General features: G+C 37.1%; 1 protein-coding gene across 5 annotated transcripts in view; it reads left to right on the top strand.

Annotated features, from left to right (window-relative positions):
* MRC1 (mannose receptor C-type 1) overlaps positions 1–20,595 on the top strand; it is a 95,254-nt gene that overhangs the window by 14,003 nt on the left and 60,656 nt on the right. For all 5 annotated transcript variants that reach the window (XM_038529986.1, XM_038529985.1, XM_038529984.1 and 2 more), the window contains 4 exons: positions 3,079–3,252; positions 7,840–8,004; positions 15,587–15,700; positions 18,882–19,028. In XM_038529986.1, coding sequence (XP_038385914.1) covers positions 3,079–3,252; positions 7,840–8,004; positions 15,587–15,700; positions 18,882–19,028 — 600 coding nt within the window. The remainder of the gene's footprint in view (positions 1–3,078; positions 3,253–7,839; positions 8,005–15,586; positions 15,701–18,881; positions 19,029–20,595) is intronic.

Below are 20,595 nucleotides of genomic sequence, written 5' to 3'. Positions count from 1 at the left end.
CATTCTCTGGTGGCTGCACAGAAACAACATAACACAAATAAAACAGAACTGAAACCTTTTACAAAACCTTCTTGTGTCGGATGATATGATAACCACATTCCAGGTTTGGACACTTGGTTATTTGGAAGTGTTATCTAGAACAACCTCAGAGTCAGAGGAATAGCCTGCCTTTTGGGATGAGAGATTACCTGTTTCCAAAATTACTATGTTCCTGAGGCTACAAAGATTGGTTGATTAGCTAGTTGCCGTAGCTAATCAGAGCTGGGAAGTTCAGCTCTTTCTAAGGCTTTCCATTTTCCTTTTTTATAAAGAGGAGGGAGGGTAGGCATTGTAGAAGAATGAGAAGAAGGGTTCAGAAAGAGGCTCTCCTGAGCCACTTAATGAACATAATGAAGTTTTAGAAATTATAGGTGAGGCAACCTAAGTAGTATAACCTTTCAGGAGAAACTCAATAGAAAACTTCAGCAAGACAAGAGTGAACCAAACTTGATGGAGTCAAATTCTACAGATGACACAATAATCCTAATTGAGGGATTCAAAACAAGGAAGATTGGTGCTAAGACATCAGACTTCTTATTTAAAAATATATCACTGAAGTTACATAGACCCCAATCCCCAAATCCAATCATCCTTTGTGTTCTCCTGCTTATTTGAGAAAAAGATGCACAGGGTTTGGGATAGTGGTTCTCAAACTGTAATATGTTTACAAATCACCAGGAAAGCTTGTTAATAGTGCAGATACCAAGGTTCCCCTCCTACCCAGAAGCTAAATTAGCATATAGGGGGTAAGATCTAAGAATCTATTGAATTATCTTGATGAGCACCTCGGTGGTTGGATGAAGATGGTCCATTGACCACATTTTGTCTGCTCTTCATGTCTCTCTCAGAGCTTAAGCTATTCCTACTAGAAGATCTAGCCTTTCAAAGGGATCTTGGAATCTACTCATTGGTATACACATTTGATCTGAAGATAATGTAGAGAGGGTATACATAGAATCTGTCTCTCTAAAAGAACACTTGAGGAAGATAACTGGCTGAGGCCAAGAATTATTTTAGAATAAGAGAATCAGAATTGTAGACTTAGTAGAATCAAACTGTTATCTGGGAGTTTGGACCACATAGGAAGAAAAATTGACGGTAGTTATGATTTGTCAGTGAAGTGGCTAGAATGGAATTTGGTTCTTTTGGCCTCATCAGGGCTATGTTTAAATAAATAGGGTTAGTTCTGAAAATGCCATTTCTGATTGAGAGCTCTAAACCCAGCCCTGAAAATTTCTTGGCTAATTTAATTAAGAGTACAGCTGGTCTTGAAGTGGTTTTAACAGGCTTTCTTCATATGAAGGAACAGGATACCCAGTGATTAAGGGTGGCACAATTATATCTAAATCCAGCATGTTCCTTATACAATATATGAGTTGGAGAACTGGTCCTGTAATATAGTGGAACCAAAGGTAGGACTGTATTTTGAAGTTCCTAACAACTAGCTAATTGACAAAAAAGTTAATTTTTTAGTAAATGAAAATAAGCCTAGTTTGTCAGGAGGATTGGATGAGTACAGGGTCATGGGTGATGGCCCCTCTCTCATGGGGTTCTCACCCAGCTGGGTGTGGAGGACAAGGCCATTAGGTCCCTGGGATGCTACAGCCCCTGCTTCTAGTCTGGGTCACACTAGACCTTTGTCCACACATTGAATACTCCCAGTGAGTAACCCCACTCACTTGAGACCAGATGGACTGGTCTGAGGAGCACACATGTGTGTCCCCAGGAGGCTCATGCACCAACCCTTCAAGAGTTATCAGATAAAATCTAGGCCAGTTCAACTTGAGTTTGAAATAAGCAAAAAAAAAAAAAAAAAGAAAGAAAGAAGCAACAAATACCTTTTTAGTGTACGTATATCCCAAAGGTCGCACAGCTTACTAAACTTAGGATATACTGGTATTAAATTATTCAGTATTTATCTGGAATTCAAATTTTACTGGGCATCCTGTTTTTACTTGCCAAATCTGGCAACCCTTAATTCCCATGTTTTTTTCTCAGTGACTGAAGAGAAAGGAAAGAGAGTAAGGAACTTAGCATGAATTACAATTTTAATATTTGTTAGGTGTTGTGTTACGTTTTATACATTTTATATTGTCTAAATCGGATTTTGAGATATCTTTTAGGGACTCCTTTTAAAGTCATGAATCTACAAAACTTAATGAAGAAAAGAGTATTTTTATCTAGGACAAATTCTGAGTATCATCAGGTGGCAATAGGCAAAATACTACCCTATAGAGGGTTATTGTTTTCCCGGGGCGGGGGTGGGGGCGGTGTCTCTACAGGGACAGAGACAGTAAACATTTTGAAGAATGCAGTTAGAGGAGTGGTGTGGTTGTCAGTGGAGATATGAGCTTCTCTAATTCTTTGGCTTAAGCCAAACCATAATCAACAATGATTTTTTTATTTCAGTTTTCTTTTCTAGGTAAGCTCAGAGCTTCCCATTTTGCTCTGTTTGAATTCAGTTTTAAGAAGGACAAATATTGATTATAAATGGTATCCAATGGTTTTGAGTGCTTTCTTTCTATGATGTGGATTAGAGAGTTATGTTCAAATTCTGACCCTTCCTCATAGTCATTGTTGAGGGACTCCAGTAGAGGCTGGCTTGACAGGAAGTGGTAGGAGGGGATTTGTGCGTTAGAGTTACACAGCTAGAATGTTATTTTTCAATGTAGAGATTCAGTAATTCTGTGATACCAAGCAAGAGGAAGGATAGCCTCTTCTCTGTTTGAGGGAAAATGCAGAAGTCAAGGCAGGTGTCACTAGAGCTGACTACTTTTGCCTAACATGAGGAAAGAGGAAAATCTGTCCTAAAAGACAGCAGAAATGAAGTGGAACTAGAGTTGTTCCTAACACAGACAGCTGTGTGTACTCAGAAAGGGACTGGGGTACAGAGAGAAGGGAAAGAGAAATGAATTCCCCGTGTGGGAACATTAAATGTGATCAGAAGAGTAAGACCCATCCTCGGCATTTTTCTTATTGCAAAGCCACCATTCAGAAGATTGACTTACATTCTAAGTGTGGTCAATGTGTCTCTTCTAGACATGTACACACTGCTGGGCAATGCCAATGGGGCAGCATGTGCATTTCCATTCAAGTTTGAGAACAAGTGGTATGCAGATTGCACAAGTGCTGGGCGATCAGATGGATGGCTCTGGTGTGGAACCACCGCAGATTATGACGCAGACAAGCTATTTGGATATTGTCCATTGAAATGTAAGTAGTGTTGTCGTCAAGAAAATTTGCCACATTTAGTACAGCAACATGGCGATAAGACCTTGTGTTTATTGGGACTATGTTCTCTCTCAAAGTTATTTCCCACTTATCATGTTGTCACACTCCACTGCAACCCTGTACGGATATCATTGTCCCCACTTTCTAATGGAGAAAGTGATCCATATTGGCTGAAGACCAGGACACAGATCTTCTGACTTCTCAGCCCTGGGCTGCATACATGACTCCTTTATTTCCATCAACTGCTTCTTTCCTTCAACTATTACTGTTCTATCTGTTATTTTTTAAGACTTTAGGGCAAATTATGCTGATGCTATATATACTGAATACTGTCACCGTTGGGACTTACCTTTATTAAACCATAGATCAAAACCAGATTTTTTTTTTTAAGATTTTATTTATTCGTGAGAGACATAGAAAGAGAGGCAGAGACACAGGCAGAGGGAGAAGCAGGTTCCATGCAGGGAGCTTGATGCGGGACTCGATCCCCAGACCCGGGATCACACCCTGAACCAAAGGCAGATGCTCAACCACTGAGCCACCCAGGAGTTCCTCAAAACCAAAATTTAAACAATGCCATAAGCATGTGGTTTGATGGGGCTAGAGAGATGTGAGGGACTCCTGATGTTTTGCCAATGTAATGAAAAGGGCGCCTTCCTGTGAAAGTGATAGTAATGAATAGTAATGACAGTAAATTTAATTTAAGAACAGTGTCGTTTAATTTAACCTTGCTATGAATCAAATGGAAGTAGATTATTTTTATGCTTGAAGGATTTTTAAAATGAAAACGTATTACGCAGTAATACAAAATAAGTGGCATTGCATGGAATTGATAGGAAGCAGCCAGAACATAAGAATTCTCCTGTGTTTTCTCCACACTCAAGAATCTGTAAGGAAACAGTGTAGCTGGTTGAGGTGCAGGAGAGAAGGGAGTGGAAGAGCCTTGGAAGCCAAGGCTGAGACTGAAGAAGGAGGCAGGGCTATCACCCCCCCTCCTCAGCCTCCTGCCAGCTATCCTCTTCCTTTTCTACCCCCTAAACTTCACCCTTGCTCTTGCTCCCTCAGACTTTATAGAGCACAGCAACTCCTGTTTGTGCTATTCTCCTGAGCTTTCTCCTGCTGGCCTGCAGAGGGATGGGTGCAGGAGAGGAGTTAGGTGCAGATGCAGTCTGGGATGATTGTAAGGCCACCTGAATTGCAATAGCATCACTTACCACTGAATTTTGGGAACTACACACAAGCATTATTGTGAATTAATAATTAATTATGAATGTAATATTAATAAAAATAATAACAAATAAATTAATAATGCTAAAAATGTTTTAGTGTCTCACATTAAAGCCAGAATCCTAAGAATCATGCTTATTTCTCTTTTTAGATTTATAATCCCACTTAAAATAAATTTTATTTTTCAGCCCCATATAGTATTATAATTTTCTTCTGTGTGCAGTTCCCATGTTCTGGGCTAATATCTGCAAAAACTCATAGGCTTCCCATTCATGGCGATGCTGCTAACTTGTTCTTGGGTGAAGTAATTGTATCTGCCTCTTATAACAATTTTCAGAAGTTTGATTCCCACGAAAAGTTAATAGATGTCTGACCTCTGTATTAGATGTCTTTTTTTGTTGGAATTGAGATATTTTTCCCCTAAGATAAAGTAATGCTTGTATTCCAATGATTGAGGAGTGTCTTTCACCTTTACTTAGTAGAAATGGTATTTTATAAATCTGTTATCAAGGAATTTCTTGGAGGTGTGGATTTCATGAGTCTACAGCATCTTGCACTTAAGTGATATTGATGAAGGAGTTGTTGGATGTATGTATGATTTAGTCAATCATTAAATGGAAGACAAATGACTAGTCACTAATCATAAAAAAAAAAACAAAAACAAAAAAAAAAAACAGAAAAAACCTCACGACCTTGGGATCCATGTGTGTTGGAGGGGTATCCTGAGTATTTTCTTGAATAATCTTTTAGTCTTGTTACTTCTAATTTATGTCTTCAAAACCAATGTGTGTGTGTGTGTGTGTGTGTGTGTGTGTGTGTGTGTAGTTGGTAAATGTAAAAGTAAAATAACTATAGGAAATTTAAAAAATTGTTTGACTTTAGTGTGCATTAAAAATTTAAAGCACATTTAATACATTCATGCCTTTCTTAAAGGGCTTTGTGATTTCCCAATCTACTTTTTTTCCTTACTTTGTGTTCCTTTCAAAAGAGCATTTTTTTTGTAAATATTAGCCTTCAACTAGCAGGTTTAATACAGGAAGATAAGGTACCAGTTATTGACCTAATCTTCATTGTCCTTTGTGTTGTTTATTGTAATGTTTTCCTTCTGTTTAGACATTTATTTTAAAGTATCATGAGAACAGGAAAAGGAAAAGACCCTTTCTCTCAGTTCTCCAGAGCTTGCAACTTTAGCTTTCCACATCAGTTGTATTGGTTTACTGTGGGAATTTGAACGATATGGGGAGGTGTAGAGTCAGCAAACCTATATATTCATTGGGAAATAGATTTTAATTCCTTGATCTACAGTGCAAAATATACTCTTTAAATGAAGAGAAGAGTCAAATCACATTTCCTTCTTTGATCATGTATATCTCTTACTTCCATTTCTGGGCAAGAAAATAATCCCTTCTTTTTAAAAAGAAGTCTCACATTGTTTACCGTATTAGATCTCCAAATTTCTAAAAATATGTATTTAAAACATCTCCATCTTCAAATAACCCTTAAACCAGTCTCATGTGAATGGATGGTCTCACTTAGTGGAGAAGAATCTGAGAACTAGTAAGATCTCAGATCATGATCATTTGTTTTATATTTTCTAAGATTTTATGTGTTTATTTGACAGAGAAGCACAAGCAGGGGGAAGGGCAAAAGGAGAGGGAGAAGCAGACTCCCCACTGAGCAGGAATCTGGGTACAGAGTATGTACCCAGGATCATGACCTGAGCTGAAGGCAGATGCTTAACTGACTGAGCCACCCGGGTGCCCCACATCATGATCATTGATCATTTAAGTTTAACATTATCAATTCAAATTTATCTTTATGTAAATATATAGTCATTTTATAATGAAAACATCTTAGAAATTTCTTTTTTTTTTTTAAGATTTTATTTATTTATTCATGAGAGACAGAGAAAGAGAGGCAGAGACACAGGCAAAGGGAACCTGATGTAGGACTCGATCCCAGGACTCCAGGATCACACCCCGGGCCGAAGGCAGATGTTAAATGACTGAGCCACCCAGGGATCCCCAACATAGAAATTTCTATGTTGTTGCCCAAATGAAGTTTTATCTGTTTTTCTTCCTCTTTGATGTTTCATAGAACCACAAGTTTCATATCACATTATGTGGTATGTGTATGAAAAAGGTTACTTCCTTGTCACATACAAAGATTCATGGCAGCGTAGGTTATATGCTTATGGGAAACTGGCCAACTTCTTGGCAGGTTGAACACTTCTCAGAAAATTTGGGAAGTTACATGATTCCTCCTCTTCCTTAGGAATAAGTGAAGAAATTATTACTCCCTAGGATTTGTAAATAGAATTTTATATTATTAAAAAGAGAAGAGGGAGGTACCTGGGTGGCTCAGTCCATTGAGTATCTGCCTTCAGCTCAGGTTATGATCTTGCAGTCCTGGTATTGAGCCCTACATCAGGTTTCCTTCCTGCTCCACAGCAGAGTCTGCTTCTCTCTCTGCCTCTGCCCCTCCCCCCATGCTTATGCTCTCCCTCTCTTGCTCTCTCTCTCAAATAAATATAATCTTTTAAAGAGAGAGAGAGAAAAAAGGGACATTTTCATAACATGAAGCACACAGAAATATTTCATTTGTTGACTAATTTCCCAAACATCTTGTAGGTAACACACTACAAATAATATTTATCAGTCTCTACTCTTGGCCTTTCATAAAGTATAACTAAGCTTATAGAGTATATTGGGAATTGTAAAACAGCAAAGGCAGAAATAAGCTCAAAGAATTATTTTTTACTCTAAAGGAAGGAAAACTAACCATCTACTTCTGGCTGGGGCTACATAAATTTAATATATTCTAGAGATGGGAAAAAGACTTTAAAACTAAGGACAAACTAGTGAGTGCCACTGCCTGGATACAGGTAGAGTCCACGACTTTGCCTTCTAACACCCATGCCTTTGGTCTGAGAAGACCCAAATAGAATGTCCAGGCAAAATATTCACCTCCTGAGAGAAGATACATATATTCTCTTTCCCCACATTTCTCCAGGAGTTTGGGCTGGCATCTCTATTCTTAGTTTTTGCATTGGCTCACTTCTCAACTCAATTGATCCCAAACATCTTGACACAAAAATAGGGAGACAATACCTCTCTTTCCTTTCTTAGGCAGATGAAAAAAAATTAGGTGTGGTTGATCTTTTGAAAACTCTCTTTCTCTATCAAAGGCGTGAAGAAAATCTCACAGGTGCTTTTAAAATAAGTAAGAGAAAAGAAAATAAATATATTTCAGACAAAAATGCTATTAAAATTGTTTAAAAATATTGTTTTTTGAAAGTCTTTTTATGCCTAATGCAGCCAATTCCATTGACTTCTCTTACAGTTGAGGGCAGTGAAAGCTTATGGAATAAAGACCCGCTGACTGGCATTTCTTACCAGATAAACTCCAAATCTGCTTTAACTTGGCATCAGGCGAGGAGGAGCTGCCAACAACAGAGTGCTGAACTCTTGAGTATCACGGAGATACATGAGCAAACATACCTGACAGGTAATGACGGGTAAAGAAAAGAAAGTTGTAAGATCATGCTGATTTTATTTCTATCTAGTTTAGCTTAAAAGCAGATGGTGCATCTGATTATAGACATTAGGAGAGAGCCAGTCCTGAGCAGGTATTACAAGGGTAGGATAGATTTGCCCCCCGGAATGGCAAGTAGGTTTTGTCTCAGGAGCAAACTTTCTTTCATCAATTATGACAGTTTCAAGAACCTGTGTTGAGAAGGATTCTGAGAATTGACCTGGGCTCAGAGTAGAAGGCATCACAATCAGTCAGTGATGTTCTTGGACATGGCAGGGGTACTATGCTGGTCAAGCATTCCAGATCTAACCTGAAGCCAAAGATTTTCCATCAGCATCACGGAATTCAAAAGGAGAGAAGGAAGTATATCATATGTTCTTGCCACAAGCAGGGATGAGTCAAGAGCAGCTCTGAAACTTGGAGTCCTTTTTACTTCCTGCCTCTCAAACTCCCAGACTCTACTGATTTTCAGGCCTTATTGGTGTTCTTCCCACAATGTGTTTGTTTTTTAAGCATTTGTTCTTATAGGATTGTGAAGATGGGAAGAGAACCAGTGTTTGCTTGAGATCAAACTATTTGTTTTAGCTTCTGAAGTCCACACTTGGGGAGCCGAGAGATTAGGAGCAGTTCTAGTTCACCCTGACACTGCTACCAGATTAATATATCTCTAATCCTATGCCTATCGTGTTCAAAAAAGCCATCATGGCTGTTTATTTCCTATCAAATAATTAACACCTTTGCCTGGCATTTAGAGGCTGACGGCTCTTCCCTGACTGCTGTTCTCCTTTAGGTATTTTGCAGTCTTGACAGAAGAATTTTGGGTCTCTCATCTTTATCTAATACTTTCTCATTGCCATATCTTTTCCCATGCTGTTTTATACCTGGAATCCCCAAATTTCATACAGGTGAAATGCAATCTTATTCATTTCTATCTGCATTTCTCTTATTTGTTTACTACTTTTATAATAGCTGTGTATGTATATGCCTCACTTCACCTACAAGACTATAAATACATTCATTTGTTATTTCTTATTCATTTATTCAACCAGGTGGCTGGTATCTGTGTGTGAGGTATTATGATAGGTCCTAGAGACATGAGGGTGACCAGAGCCAGTCATGTCCTGTCTCCATGTTGCTTAAAGTCCAGTGGGGAAAACCAGCATGAACCAGAAGACAAATAGATAAATACAAATTTTAGTGAGTGCCATGAAAAAAGAAAACTTAAAGACATGTGAAGGATGGATTATAGGAGCAAATCGCTGAAAATGAGGAATGTCTTATGAATAGTGATGTCCCTCAGCCCCCATAGTCTTATGAATAGTGATATCCCTCAGCCCCCATAGAGATTCACATAGAAACGTCCAAGGAAGAGAGTCTCAAAGAATGTTTGCTAAATGACAATTGATGGTGTCGCACAATAAGAGTAATTATTTAGAAATTCAGCCTCATGTGTGGACAGGTGGTCAGTTTATGGCAAGAAGATGGTTAATGCAGTGGTTCATAAATGTAAAGTTGCATATGAATCATTGGGCCACTTTGTTAAAATGAAGATACATGGACATGAATGCCAGGGATGCTAGATCAGTAGCTGTTATGTGGGGCCCAGGAGTCTACATATTGTCAACCTTCCAGGTACTTCTGGGGCAAGTGGTTGAGGGACTACTGTGTTAGCGCCTGCTGTGTCAGCAATGCCTACACAGTCTAGTTGACTAGCCACCAGGCAGCAGAAGGTAGGAGTAGAGAGAGAGAGAGTAAACTCTGGAGCCAGACAGCCTGGGTCTCAGCTCTTCGAAGCTTTGAAGCTTCTGGGCCTCAGTCACATCATCTGTTAAAGGGGGGAGTATGTGTAAACCAATACAAGGGATGGAACATGTCCCCAGCTTGGCCTTTTTTTCTCTTTTTGGATGATAGGTCTTCAATGACTGGAACACATTTCCCCTGTAAGTTATTATTATTTTTAATTGAATTAGAAGATGTTTATTCCATTCTCTTTTTGGAGAAAAGAGGTAACACACATTTATTTAGCACAGCCTTGTGAAATGCATTTTTTTAAAAAAGATTTTATTTATTTGACAGAGAGAGAGAGAAAATATAAGCAGGGGAGACTCAGACTCCCCGCTGAGCCCGCTGGATCCCCGGACCCAGAATCATGACCTGAGCTGAAGGCAGATACTTAACTGACTGAGCTTCCCAGGAGCCCCATGAAATGCATTTTTCTACTCTTCCTCCATTCCTGAGAACTGAATCATGAGCTGCTCCACTGTAATAGAATCTTTCTTGCAATAATAGTGGGGTGCCAAGCTTAGCATTTATTAATGGTCTCTTTTCAGTACAGACAGCAATTGACCATTTTATTTCTATTATTATGACCGAGACCAATAATAGAAAAGCAACCTGACCTGTGTGTTCATAAACTCAGAGAAAGAATTATGCCTCATGTCTCCTCAGTTATTCTGTTTCATGTTGGTCTGGGAGGCCTTCCTAGTATCAGGGCAGAGTATCAGAGTGATTAATATTTACGACTATGTATAAAAATCAGGGCAGAAAGCATGGACGGAGACAAAACTAAATTCATGTAGATGATCAAGGAAGAGAAAAGATGACATCAGACAAGTCAGGTGTTTTCTGTGTGAGCTGGCCTGGGTGAGAGAAAACTATCAGAGGTGAAGTGGTTTCTGTCAGTCAGAGAATGATGAATACCAAATGATTTCATTCATATGTGGAGTTTAAGAAACAAGACAGATGAGCAAAGGGCAAAGAGGAGAGATTGAGAGAGAGAGAGAGAGGCAAACCAAGGAACAGCCTCAATCACAGAGAACGCACTGCTAGTTACCAGTGCAGAGGATGGGAGTTATGGGGAGAATGAGTGATGGGGGTTAAGAAGGGCACTCGTGGTGATGAGCAGAGGGTGATGTATGGAATTAAAATAAAAACTTAAAAAAAAAGTTGAAATGATTTGAGCTGGCTTTTTTTTTTTTTTAAGGGACTCTGCGTTGTATTATCTAGACTCTACCAAGTTTTACTTGGTTTCTGGCTTTCTGGAAGCCAAGGTACAGAATGCAGGTGACTTTTTACCTGCCTTACCAGCTGCATGGAGGCAAGGGGTGATGTGAGTGCAGCAGCTCCAGCTCCGGCATCAGGAAATGCTTTCCTAATCAGCCAGTGCTATTCTTGGGTCCCTCAGGAGCGCAGACAGGCGCTAAGAGGCTCAGAGGCCGAGTTCACCTCAGATACTTGTTTGAATCTTATCCAAGCCTCCGGAATTTTAGTCAGCAAATTTTAACTGAAATCTGGATGAGAATGATTTCACTAGTGAGATTTGTAGCATTTCCTGCTTTTCTTTAAGTCAGAAATATCACAGATGGGGTGGGGGGTAGGTCTAAAGGGGAATTCATAAAGTAAAACAGAACTTTGTTTTTTGAAGGGAAGATAGTCATGGCATTCAGGACTCATTGGGAGGTAGTAGGAAAGAATCTGGAAAATAATGGTGTGAGTGAAGAATTGTAGATCTACTCCATTTGAGGTAATATGCCACTAAAAGGAAAAAAATGTATATCCATAAATAGTTATACTTTCAAAATAAGATTTATTCCATGTGAGGACTGTAAGCAGTGTAAATAACATTTTTTTAAAAGGTGTAAACCGTTTTTATGACTCAGATCCATTGAGCTGTCATGTATTGATCAGCTGCTGTGTGCCAGACACTGGGCTTTATTTCTAAAGCTCATACCAAACTTTTAAATGTCTCCATATTATAGATGAAATAAAAGGAAGAAGCTAGAAATTTGCCTAATACCTCCTGTTAAGAAAACAGTTGGATTGGAGCTGCCCACTATCTTTCCATTTGCTCTGTCCCGGTCCTACTCATGAAATGAGCCAGGATCTGGTGATTTCCAAATCACTAAAGAGAATCCTTAATTTAAGTATCAACAAATCATTCTGGTGAATTTAGTTTAAAATGGTGATCTGATTTCCCCTTGTGTGCAGGGCTTATTGCGTCTGCCCACCGGCAACTTCTTATATCATTTATGATCATTGCATCATCCTCAACTTCTGCTGGAAAGCTATTTATCCTTCAATTTCTGAATCAGAGTTATAACAGCATATGTGCCAGGTTAGGGTTTACAGAACTGAAATAAGCTGTAGGAAGTGAAAGTTGGCTTGTTTCCCTGATTGTTTTTGGTGCTGGTTGGAAAGTGAATTGGACCACAGTACAGGAAAGATGAAAGGGAAGGATAACATTGGACGTGAATGCATCTTCTGTTATAACTAGGTTCAAAAATAGGTGCATAACCATTTCAGACAATGCACATGCAGAAAAATAAAGCATTAAAAAGTTCAGTGTGTGGAATCGATACTTTGTATAGTAATGCTAAAAACAACAACAACAACAAAAAACAACCCTAGGTCTCTCTATGATATTACAAAAGCACATTAGAGAAAGAAATTTGTAGACAATGCTCATCTGCTTTAAGTGGTGATGATATATTTAACACAAAATTTGAATTTTGTTTCTAATCACAGGTTTTGCCAACCCTGATTCAAGATAGAGTACTAATACTGATAACAATAGCAGCTTACATTTATTGGGTACATATTATGTGTTAGGCCCTGATTTAAGAAGTATTTACTAATTTAATACTTTAAAACAAGCCTAGAAGTACACAGAGCAGACTCAGGCTATCAGAAGATAGATAATTCCTATAAGAAGCTATCTTCTTTTCTCATTTTGCCAAACACAGTAATTTAAGCCATCTCAGACAAAATCTACTTTAATTCTTCCTATGGTCCATGAATTACTTATAGTTTTAAAAGCTTAGAAATGCTTATTTTCTTAATAACAATTAAAAAAATACCAGAGTATTTGATTTGAGGGAATAAATAGCTATATTTAACATTTGTGAAATGCTACTTTCAGCATCATTTTCTGTAGTATACTCCTCTGTAAGTATAGAGATAATTATTTTCCAGGTTACTACAACTTTAAATAATTTATGGAAAAAAATCATTCAGTGCCCAATAGTATTTAACAAAGTAATTACTAACATAAAGTGTAGTGTCGGTATGACGTTGATCCCAGAATAACATTTCTAATGCACAGACCAGTAAGCAAGTATTTCCTCTTGACACAAATTACCTATTACATAAATGAGGGAGGACAGAACTTTTAAGTTGATTTCTTTCATTTATCCAAAAGTGACCTAAGTAATAAAATAGTACTCAAAATAGTTTAAATAACTACATGTAAAAAATAATTAACAAACTAAAAAGAAACCATTGATAAGATGAATAATTATGAAATTGATTTAATATGAATGAATTTTTATCACATTATTATTTTTTCAGATGATTGCAATCATACTTGATGATGCTCATCCCAGAGATTTAAGGCTAAAGAAATTTCAAGACTTGTCCTTTTGATAATCTCATCTCCTTGGTAGTTTACAATAAACATTTCTATTTTTTGGTAAAATTCCAACTTTGGAGAACCAAAAGCTGCATCTTTGCAGGTGATAGGAATGAGTTCTGGCATGTGCTATTGTTTGGAGAGGAAGGGCATGTATTGGAAATATCTGTCTAGTTCACTGTTGTTTATTTAAGGTGCTCTAATGTTTAAAGTTATCTAGAAAAGGTATTAGTAGTAACTCACAGGCAAGATTAATTTAAGCAGGAATTGAAGCCACTGGAGAAACCACATTGAACCCTGGGTTCCAATCCTGATCTGCTAATCTCCTTCACTTTAAAAGTTCCTTAATCTCTCTGTCTTTGGTTTCTTTTTCTGTAAAATGAAGAGATTGAACTAGATGCCTCCCAAGGTACTTAAAGTACCTGCCTGTAAGAGCTGTGCTAACTCAAACATTTTTTCTTGAACATTTGATAAAAATGAGTGAGTCTGAATTCATTTTCACCCATTTTTACATTCCAGTATTTTATTTCATCCCATTGTTATTTTATCACTTTATTTAAAAAAATCACACAGTAGAGTTTATTTTACTTCCTGAAAAGTAAAGTCAAGTTTACTTTTCAGTAAGTAATTCCTGCATTGAATTCAGTTCAGTTTATTAAGCAATCAGCCTACCTAATCAATATCAACCTAATCATATCTTCAAGTGGATATTTGGACTGCCCTTTGCTAGTGCCTCTCTGCCAGATGCTGAATAATCTGAGTGCAACATGAGGTCACATTATCTCTAAAACCATTGTCTTCACTTTTATGGAAGTGGATGCAATAAATGTGAGATCTGATTATTTGGCACTGAGTCACTTTGACCCCTATTCACTTGAATTGGTGACTTGAATGTGTGCATGCATACATGATTTGATGAAAAATTGGGGAAAATGTTAATGACTTTGAGGTAGCTCAGTTGGAGAACTGGAGTGTCTGCACTTTGGTGTCACGAGACACCTAGCATAGCTAGTGAGGATTAAATGAACACAGGCAGTGCTCTGAATAGAATAAGTGCTAATTCTTGCCATTGACAAGAATACCAACTTAAGTTTAGTACTTTATTAAAGACAGAGGATAGTTTTATTTTTTATGAACTCTTTATAATCAACTAAAAAGAATGTGAAGAGAACAGAGAATCTGTGTGGTTTTTAGAAAGTATAAATAGTAACAAATGAGAGTGTTTAACACCAGAGGGCTGAGCTGCCTGTGGCTTGTTTTTTAAGTCTACATCAGCACCCGCCAACCTCACACAGTTTGGAACATTATAATTACAATTTATGAAGTACCTAAACAAAATGTTGTTCATGTTAGCCAAAGATTTTTGCTTAGACTTTAAGCAAAATATTAATGAGAGAAAAATGGATCTTAAAAGATGCCATAAAATAAAATTCTTTTTTTTTTTTTATAAAATAAAATTCTTAGAATAAGTTCTAGAATGTAAGGTTAGGTAATAATTTGTGGGCATGATAGATCAAAATGTTTAGTAAACATTTTTATGATAGAATATTTTGAATTTTATTCATAATAAATTTTATTTGTACACTTGGGGCACCTGGATGGCTCAGTCAGTTAAGCATCTGACTCTTGATTTTGGCTCAGGTCATTATCTCAGGGTCGTGAGATCCAGCCCCACATTCGTATTCTGGCTCTGCGCTTGGCATGGAGTCTCCTCATCCTTCTCTGCTCCTCCCCCTGCTCTCTCTATCTCTCTCTCTCAAATAAATAAGTAAAATCTTTAAAAAAAAACTTATTTGTACTCAAAAGTGAAGTAAGAATGTTATTATTTGATGATAGAGTGTTATCCAAATTAAAAAAGCACACTCATACCATTCTATAGGAGTATTCAAGACAATAGAGTAAAGCCTGGTCAGATCTGGGTTAGAAGCTTACCAAGAATCTTACTAAGAATCTTACTTAGGCTCTCACCTCTGTTTATCAGCCAGTGGAGGTAGTAGTTGTACTTACCTCAAGAGAATGCAAGGAGAAATGTTGGGCATGGTGTTTTAATCATTTCTCTCAAATACATTTTGATTCAAGCACTTAATTCTGAATGCGATTCCATTGTCTTTTCCAAATGTCAGTTTTGTTTTTGCTTTTCTTGTATAGGATTAACTACTTCCTTGACCTCAGGACTCTGGATTGGACTTAACAGCCTGAGTTTCAACAGTGGGTGGCAGTGGAGTGGTGGCAGTCCATTCCGATATTTGAACTGGCTACCAGGTAGGGTTCAGCTTGCCTGGGAATAAATTCATCTAAATTTAATTTATCTGGATACCATGGGGATCTTCATCATCTCACATGTAGAACTCAAAGAAAAGAATTGGGAAACTTTACCGAATATAGTCCATTTCTCATGTTGCTTTGAAATCTGCCAACTAGATTTGTGTATACTAAAACCATAAAGTTTTTATGGCTCCTGGGATATGGATTTGTCTGGAAGGATTGTGACACCAATCAATACAGGACACTGTTAAAGTGTATATATATTCTCTGAGTATTCTTCATTGGCTAGGTATTATATTCAAAATCAAATTTTCTAATTTTACAATGTTCCAGTTGAAAATGCTTATATATAAAATGTATATTTATGAGATATATACTATATAATGCTATATTATATATTCAAAGACTTTATATGTATTTATTTATATTTACACACACATATTTAAGTGAGTGTGGATTATTTGGGGCTGGAAAATTTCTCATTATCTTGAGCCCTGAGATATTTGTGATATTTGCTCTGATTGTCATTGTTATAATGATCTTAACTTCATTGTTTCCTGTTGTTAATCTAATAGAGCTGCATTAAAATAATATTTCAGACAGATGATAATATTCCAAGGTAATATAATAATTCATTACCAGTTTCGTTGGCAATTTGTGGTTTAATTATAAAGAAATGCTATTGGGGGATGACCAAGACTTCAACAGCTGTCAAATTTTTTGGAGGACAGAAAATGCTGTGAACTAATTATGTCTACATTTTCATAACATACAGGTAACAGAACATAAAGGAGGCTAAATAATAAATGTGTTTTACATACATGGCAATCATTCAGAGAAAATAAAAAAGGACCAATGATGACAAAAAAAACTTTTATCTTATTCACAAATGCCAACCATTAGTAGCTGCTTGAGGTGCTCTATCAAGTGTGATTCAGAACTCTCCACCCATACCCCTGTACTAATTAATGTTGGTTTATTAGCAAAAAGTACAATAATTAATGATTACTGAATGCCATGGATGTGGGAAAGGATGAGTCACATTTTCATTTACTAGTTCTGCTATGAGAAAGTAATGATACAGTGTTCCTTCATGTGGTCAGACTGCTTTCTTAAAAGCCACTGAATGGTTTTTGCATTTGGCTTAGGAAATTAAACTTTTCTGTATTACTGATTTATGGTATTTAGAGAAAATGAAAACTTGAAAGAAAGAAAGAAAAGAAGGAAGGAAGGATATTCAGAATAGATGCTAAAACACAAGAGGGAAATTTTAGAGGATACATTTTGGTTTAAATTGACTGGCTTTTACTATGAAATTCCACTTCCAGTGCATTCCTTCAGTGCATATTTACAGGGCTGTCCTAGAATTGGCTTTATTTTCCTTTACAATGTGGGAACTAAACATTACTGCAAGGGAATATAAAATGTCCTTTTTGTGGATGAGGATTTGATTTGCCTGCCTACTCAGATTAAATTGGAGAATGCCAATTAGGCTCAATCAGATCTTTAGATAATAATGATTTTTTTTAAATAAAGATTTTGTTTATTCATGAGAGATACACAGAGAGAAGCAGAGACATAGGCAGGGGGAGAAGCAGTCTCCCGGCTTTGTGCGGGACTGGATCCCAGGACCCTGGGATCACTACCTGAGCCAAAGGCAGACACTCAACCACTGAGCCACCCAGGTGCCCCAATCTTTTTTTCTTTTTTTAAGGAACTAGAGTATATTCTTTGCTGCTTATTATTGCATCTTAGGCAAGTCACTTTATTGTGCAATTTTGGAATAATTATTGTAATATTTAACCACTTGCATTCCAAGAGTTCAGTAAGAAAATTGAGAGGTTAACTTCAGTGAAAGTAAGGAATGAAATTGGAATATGGTTGAGAAAGGAAAAGAAAAATTCTCTCTTTATTAAACCAAATTCCTGAGAAGTAGTAGCTGCAAGGTTAAATCCCTTCTGAAATAATTAGAGTTTCTTCAAACTAAAACCAGAAATCTTTTGGAATAGTAGAAGCTGTCATTGCATGAATTATTTGATCAAGCATTCAATTGAGTACTTACCAAGTAATAATGTATCTATTGAAATACATTCACAGTTTAAGTGAGGATATTTTACACAAATGATGTAGAAGTGTGAATTCAAATATAGAACTGTGGTAGCCATTGAAAGACAACTGATTGATATGTTAAAGTCCTCATCACTACTGATTGATATGTTAAAGTCCTCATCACTAACAATGTCTTTCTTTGTGTGCTCTTCCACAACTTTCAAAAAATTTTGACAAAAGCTTTATGGAGCAGGTGATATGATTCCCATCTAGAAAGAAGGCAAAGTGAGGTCCAGGTCCAGGTTATACACATGTCAGAGGTCACAAAACAGAGCCATTAACACAATGTGGCTCATCACCCTGTCTTCAGGTGAGAGATGGAGTGCTAGTTTGCAGAATATTAACTAGTGAAAAAGCATGAGAAATATGGGCATCAATGCATGTATCCATTGCATCCCTGAAGTTGACTTTATCTGGTTCTTTTATCACTTTTCTGTAAGATATGGGATGAAGGGTTAGTCGTTAAAAATCTTCAGTAGGCTGGGTAGAAAATCTTGAGGAAGAGTCTTAGTTTGGGGGTGTATCTTATCAGCATTTCCCATGTCATGTTGCACCTCAAGCTCCCTTTCCCCTTGTCTTTCTCCTCGTTGCTGTCTTTCTCTCTCTTGTTGGAGAAAGATTCCCACTTTCAGAAATTCTCTAGTTTGCTCCTCACAGTTAGCATTACTTAGATTTTTGGTAGGTATTTACAGTGTTCAATATGACTGGTTTGGAACATCATGTGTTTTGCATTTTGTTAGATATCTCTTGGTTATACATCACGAAACCCAACATGAAGATTGTTCAAGATTATATGGTCTAGCTTTATTGTTGATATTGTGAAAAAAGTTGTTTCAAAGAAGTAAATTCATATAATCAACATTTTAAACATTGGAATGATCCAATGACAAGAAAAGAAATAGACACCCAACATGTCTTTTCTCTGCAGTCAGTAAAGATTTCTTGGTGAATGTGAAGCCAGTGACAGAATGGGATCCATTAAATACCAAGGATGAAGCCGTGCCATTGTGGGGGCTATCTGCTTGTAAAACCTATGATAATCCACTTTGATTTTTCCTTTTCCCCAAAGGAAGTCCATCAGCAGAACCTGGAAAAAGCTGTGTGTCCCTAAATCCTGGGAAAAATGCTAAATGGGAAAATCTGGAATGTGTTCAGAGACTAGGCTATATTTGTAAAAAGGGCAACACAACTTTGAATTCTTTTGTGATTCCCTCAGGTAAGTGATCTATTTGATCTGAAGTGTATAAAATATTGTATTTTAAAGAAGAAAACTTATAGTCTAGCCATAACTGTGTGAAATGACAGGTTTTGTTGATAATTTATAGAGTAAACGTAATGATATCCCTATGGAATTTCTTTTTGTTGGTTACTAGTAACCAACTAGTGTGCTATGGTGCTCAGGCATGTACAAAGCCTTTGAAAGAACATAAATAAGAATTTATCCTCATAGGAGCTCTGTGAGCTAGGCATTATTATTCACACATTCTAGACGAGGAAGAGGTTATTCGGAGGATCTATAAAACTTGCACATGTGACAAAACTGGAATCCAAGCTAGGAAATAGATTTCTGCAAGGGACTTTTTTTTATTATATTCTTGCTATTTAAGGATCCATCTGGCTCTAGTGCTGTTAAGTTTAGTATCTTCAATGGCAGTCTTAACAGAAATGAGATAAAACATCCAAAAAGTACTCAATGAATTTTATATATAGGCTAGACTCTGGGGAAAGAATTCAATTATGCTCCCTCTTATAATTTTGAGAAGAATTAAGTTACACAAGAATGCACCTTTTTTTCTTCAAACTGGCAAAAAGCAAGCAACCTACACTTTTTTCACCATCGGCTGTTTTTGCAGAAATTCTCTAGTTGTATGTATGTATGTATTCTGCTTGAGAAATCTGACACTGTGGCATTCTTGGCTTTTCTCTTTGACTTTTTCCATGCCTGGGAAGTCAAAAGGTATAAAAATGATAGGAAGCAATAGTATTTTCCTTCCACCTCTTAACCTCTAACATCCAGTTCTCCTCCTAGGTAAACTGTTTCTGGATATTTATCCTTATGTAGTTATTGTATAAATATATAAACAAATATGTCTATAATCATTTTTGTCTGTTTTAGTATGCAAATGGAAGCATACTCTATGTATATTCTTCACTTTTTTCAGATAAAAATTTTGGACATCTTTCCATACAGTACACAAATAGCCTCTTGGTTTACTTTTATGGCTGCATGATAGCCATTACAGAGAGAGACCATGTATACTTTTTGACCAGTCACCATATGACCTTCAGTTTACTTCCAATTTTTTTTATTATCAGAAACATTCCTATCATGAATAACTTTATACACGTGTCATTTCATGCGAGTGATCATTCCTAGAAGTGGAGTTGCCAGACCAAAGAGTAGGTACCTTTGCAAATTTAATAGATACAGATATGGTCAAGATGTCCAGTGGGTACAGATGAGGGTCCTGGTTCTTGGGTTCAGTGATATTTCCAGAGACACCATGATGATTATAAGCACATGTGCAGGAGGCCTCAGTACTTCATCTCCTCTATTCCTCCCATAGGAGAAATAGTATCATTCTTTCTCCTTGGAAAAGCTCATACAATTCTCCTTTGGAAGATTTGGAATTGCCACTTAGGGGAAGAGAAAAATGGTTGTTTTACAGCTTCCCTGGTATGGGAAGTAGAATTCTAGAACTTGGCCTTGATACTTAACCCCCAGTTTTGTGTTCCTCATCCGTAAAGGGAAATATTAATACCTGTTTTTCCCCCTCTGAGAA

This window comes from Canis lupus, chromosome 2 (genome assembly GCF_011100685.1).
Source record: "Canis lupus familiaris isolate Mischka breed German Shepherd chromosome 2, alternate assembly UU_Cfam_GSD_1.0, whole genome shotgun sequence".
Taxonomy (NCBI): Eukaryota; Metazoa; Chordata; class Mammalia; order Carnivora; family Canidae; genus Canis; species Canis lupus.
Note: the sequence above shows the minus strand (reverse complement) of the source record. Positions and strands in the feature narration are given on the sequence as shown.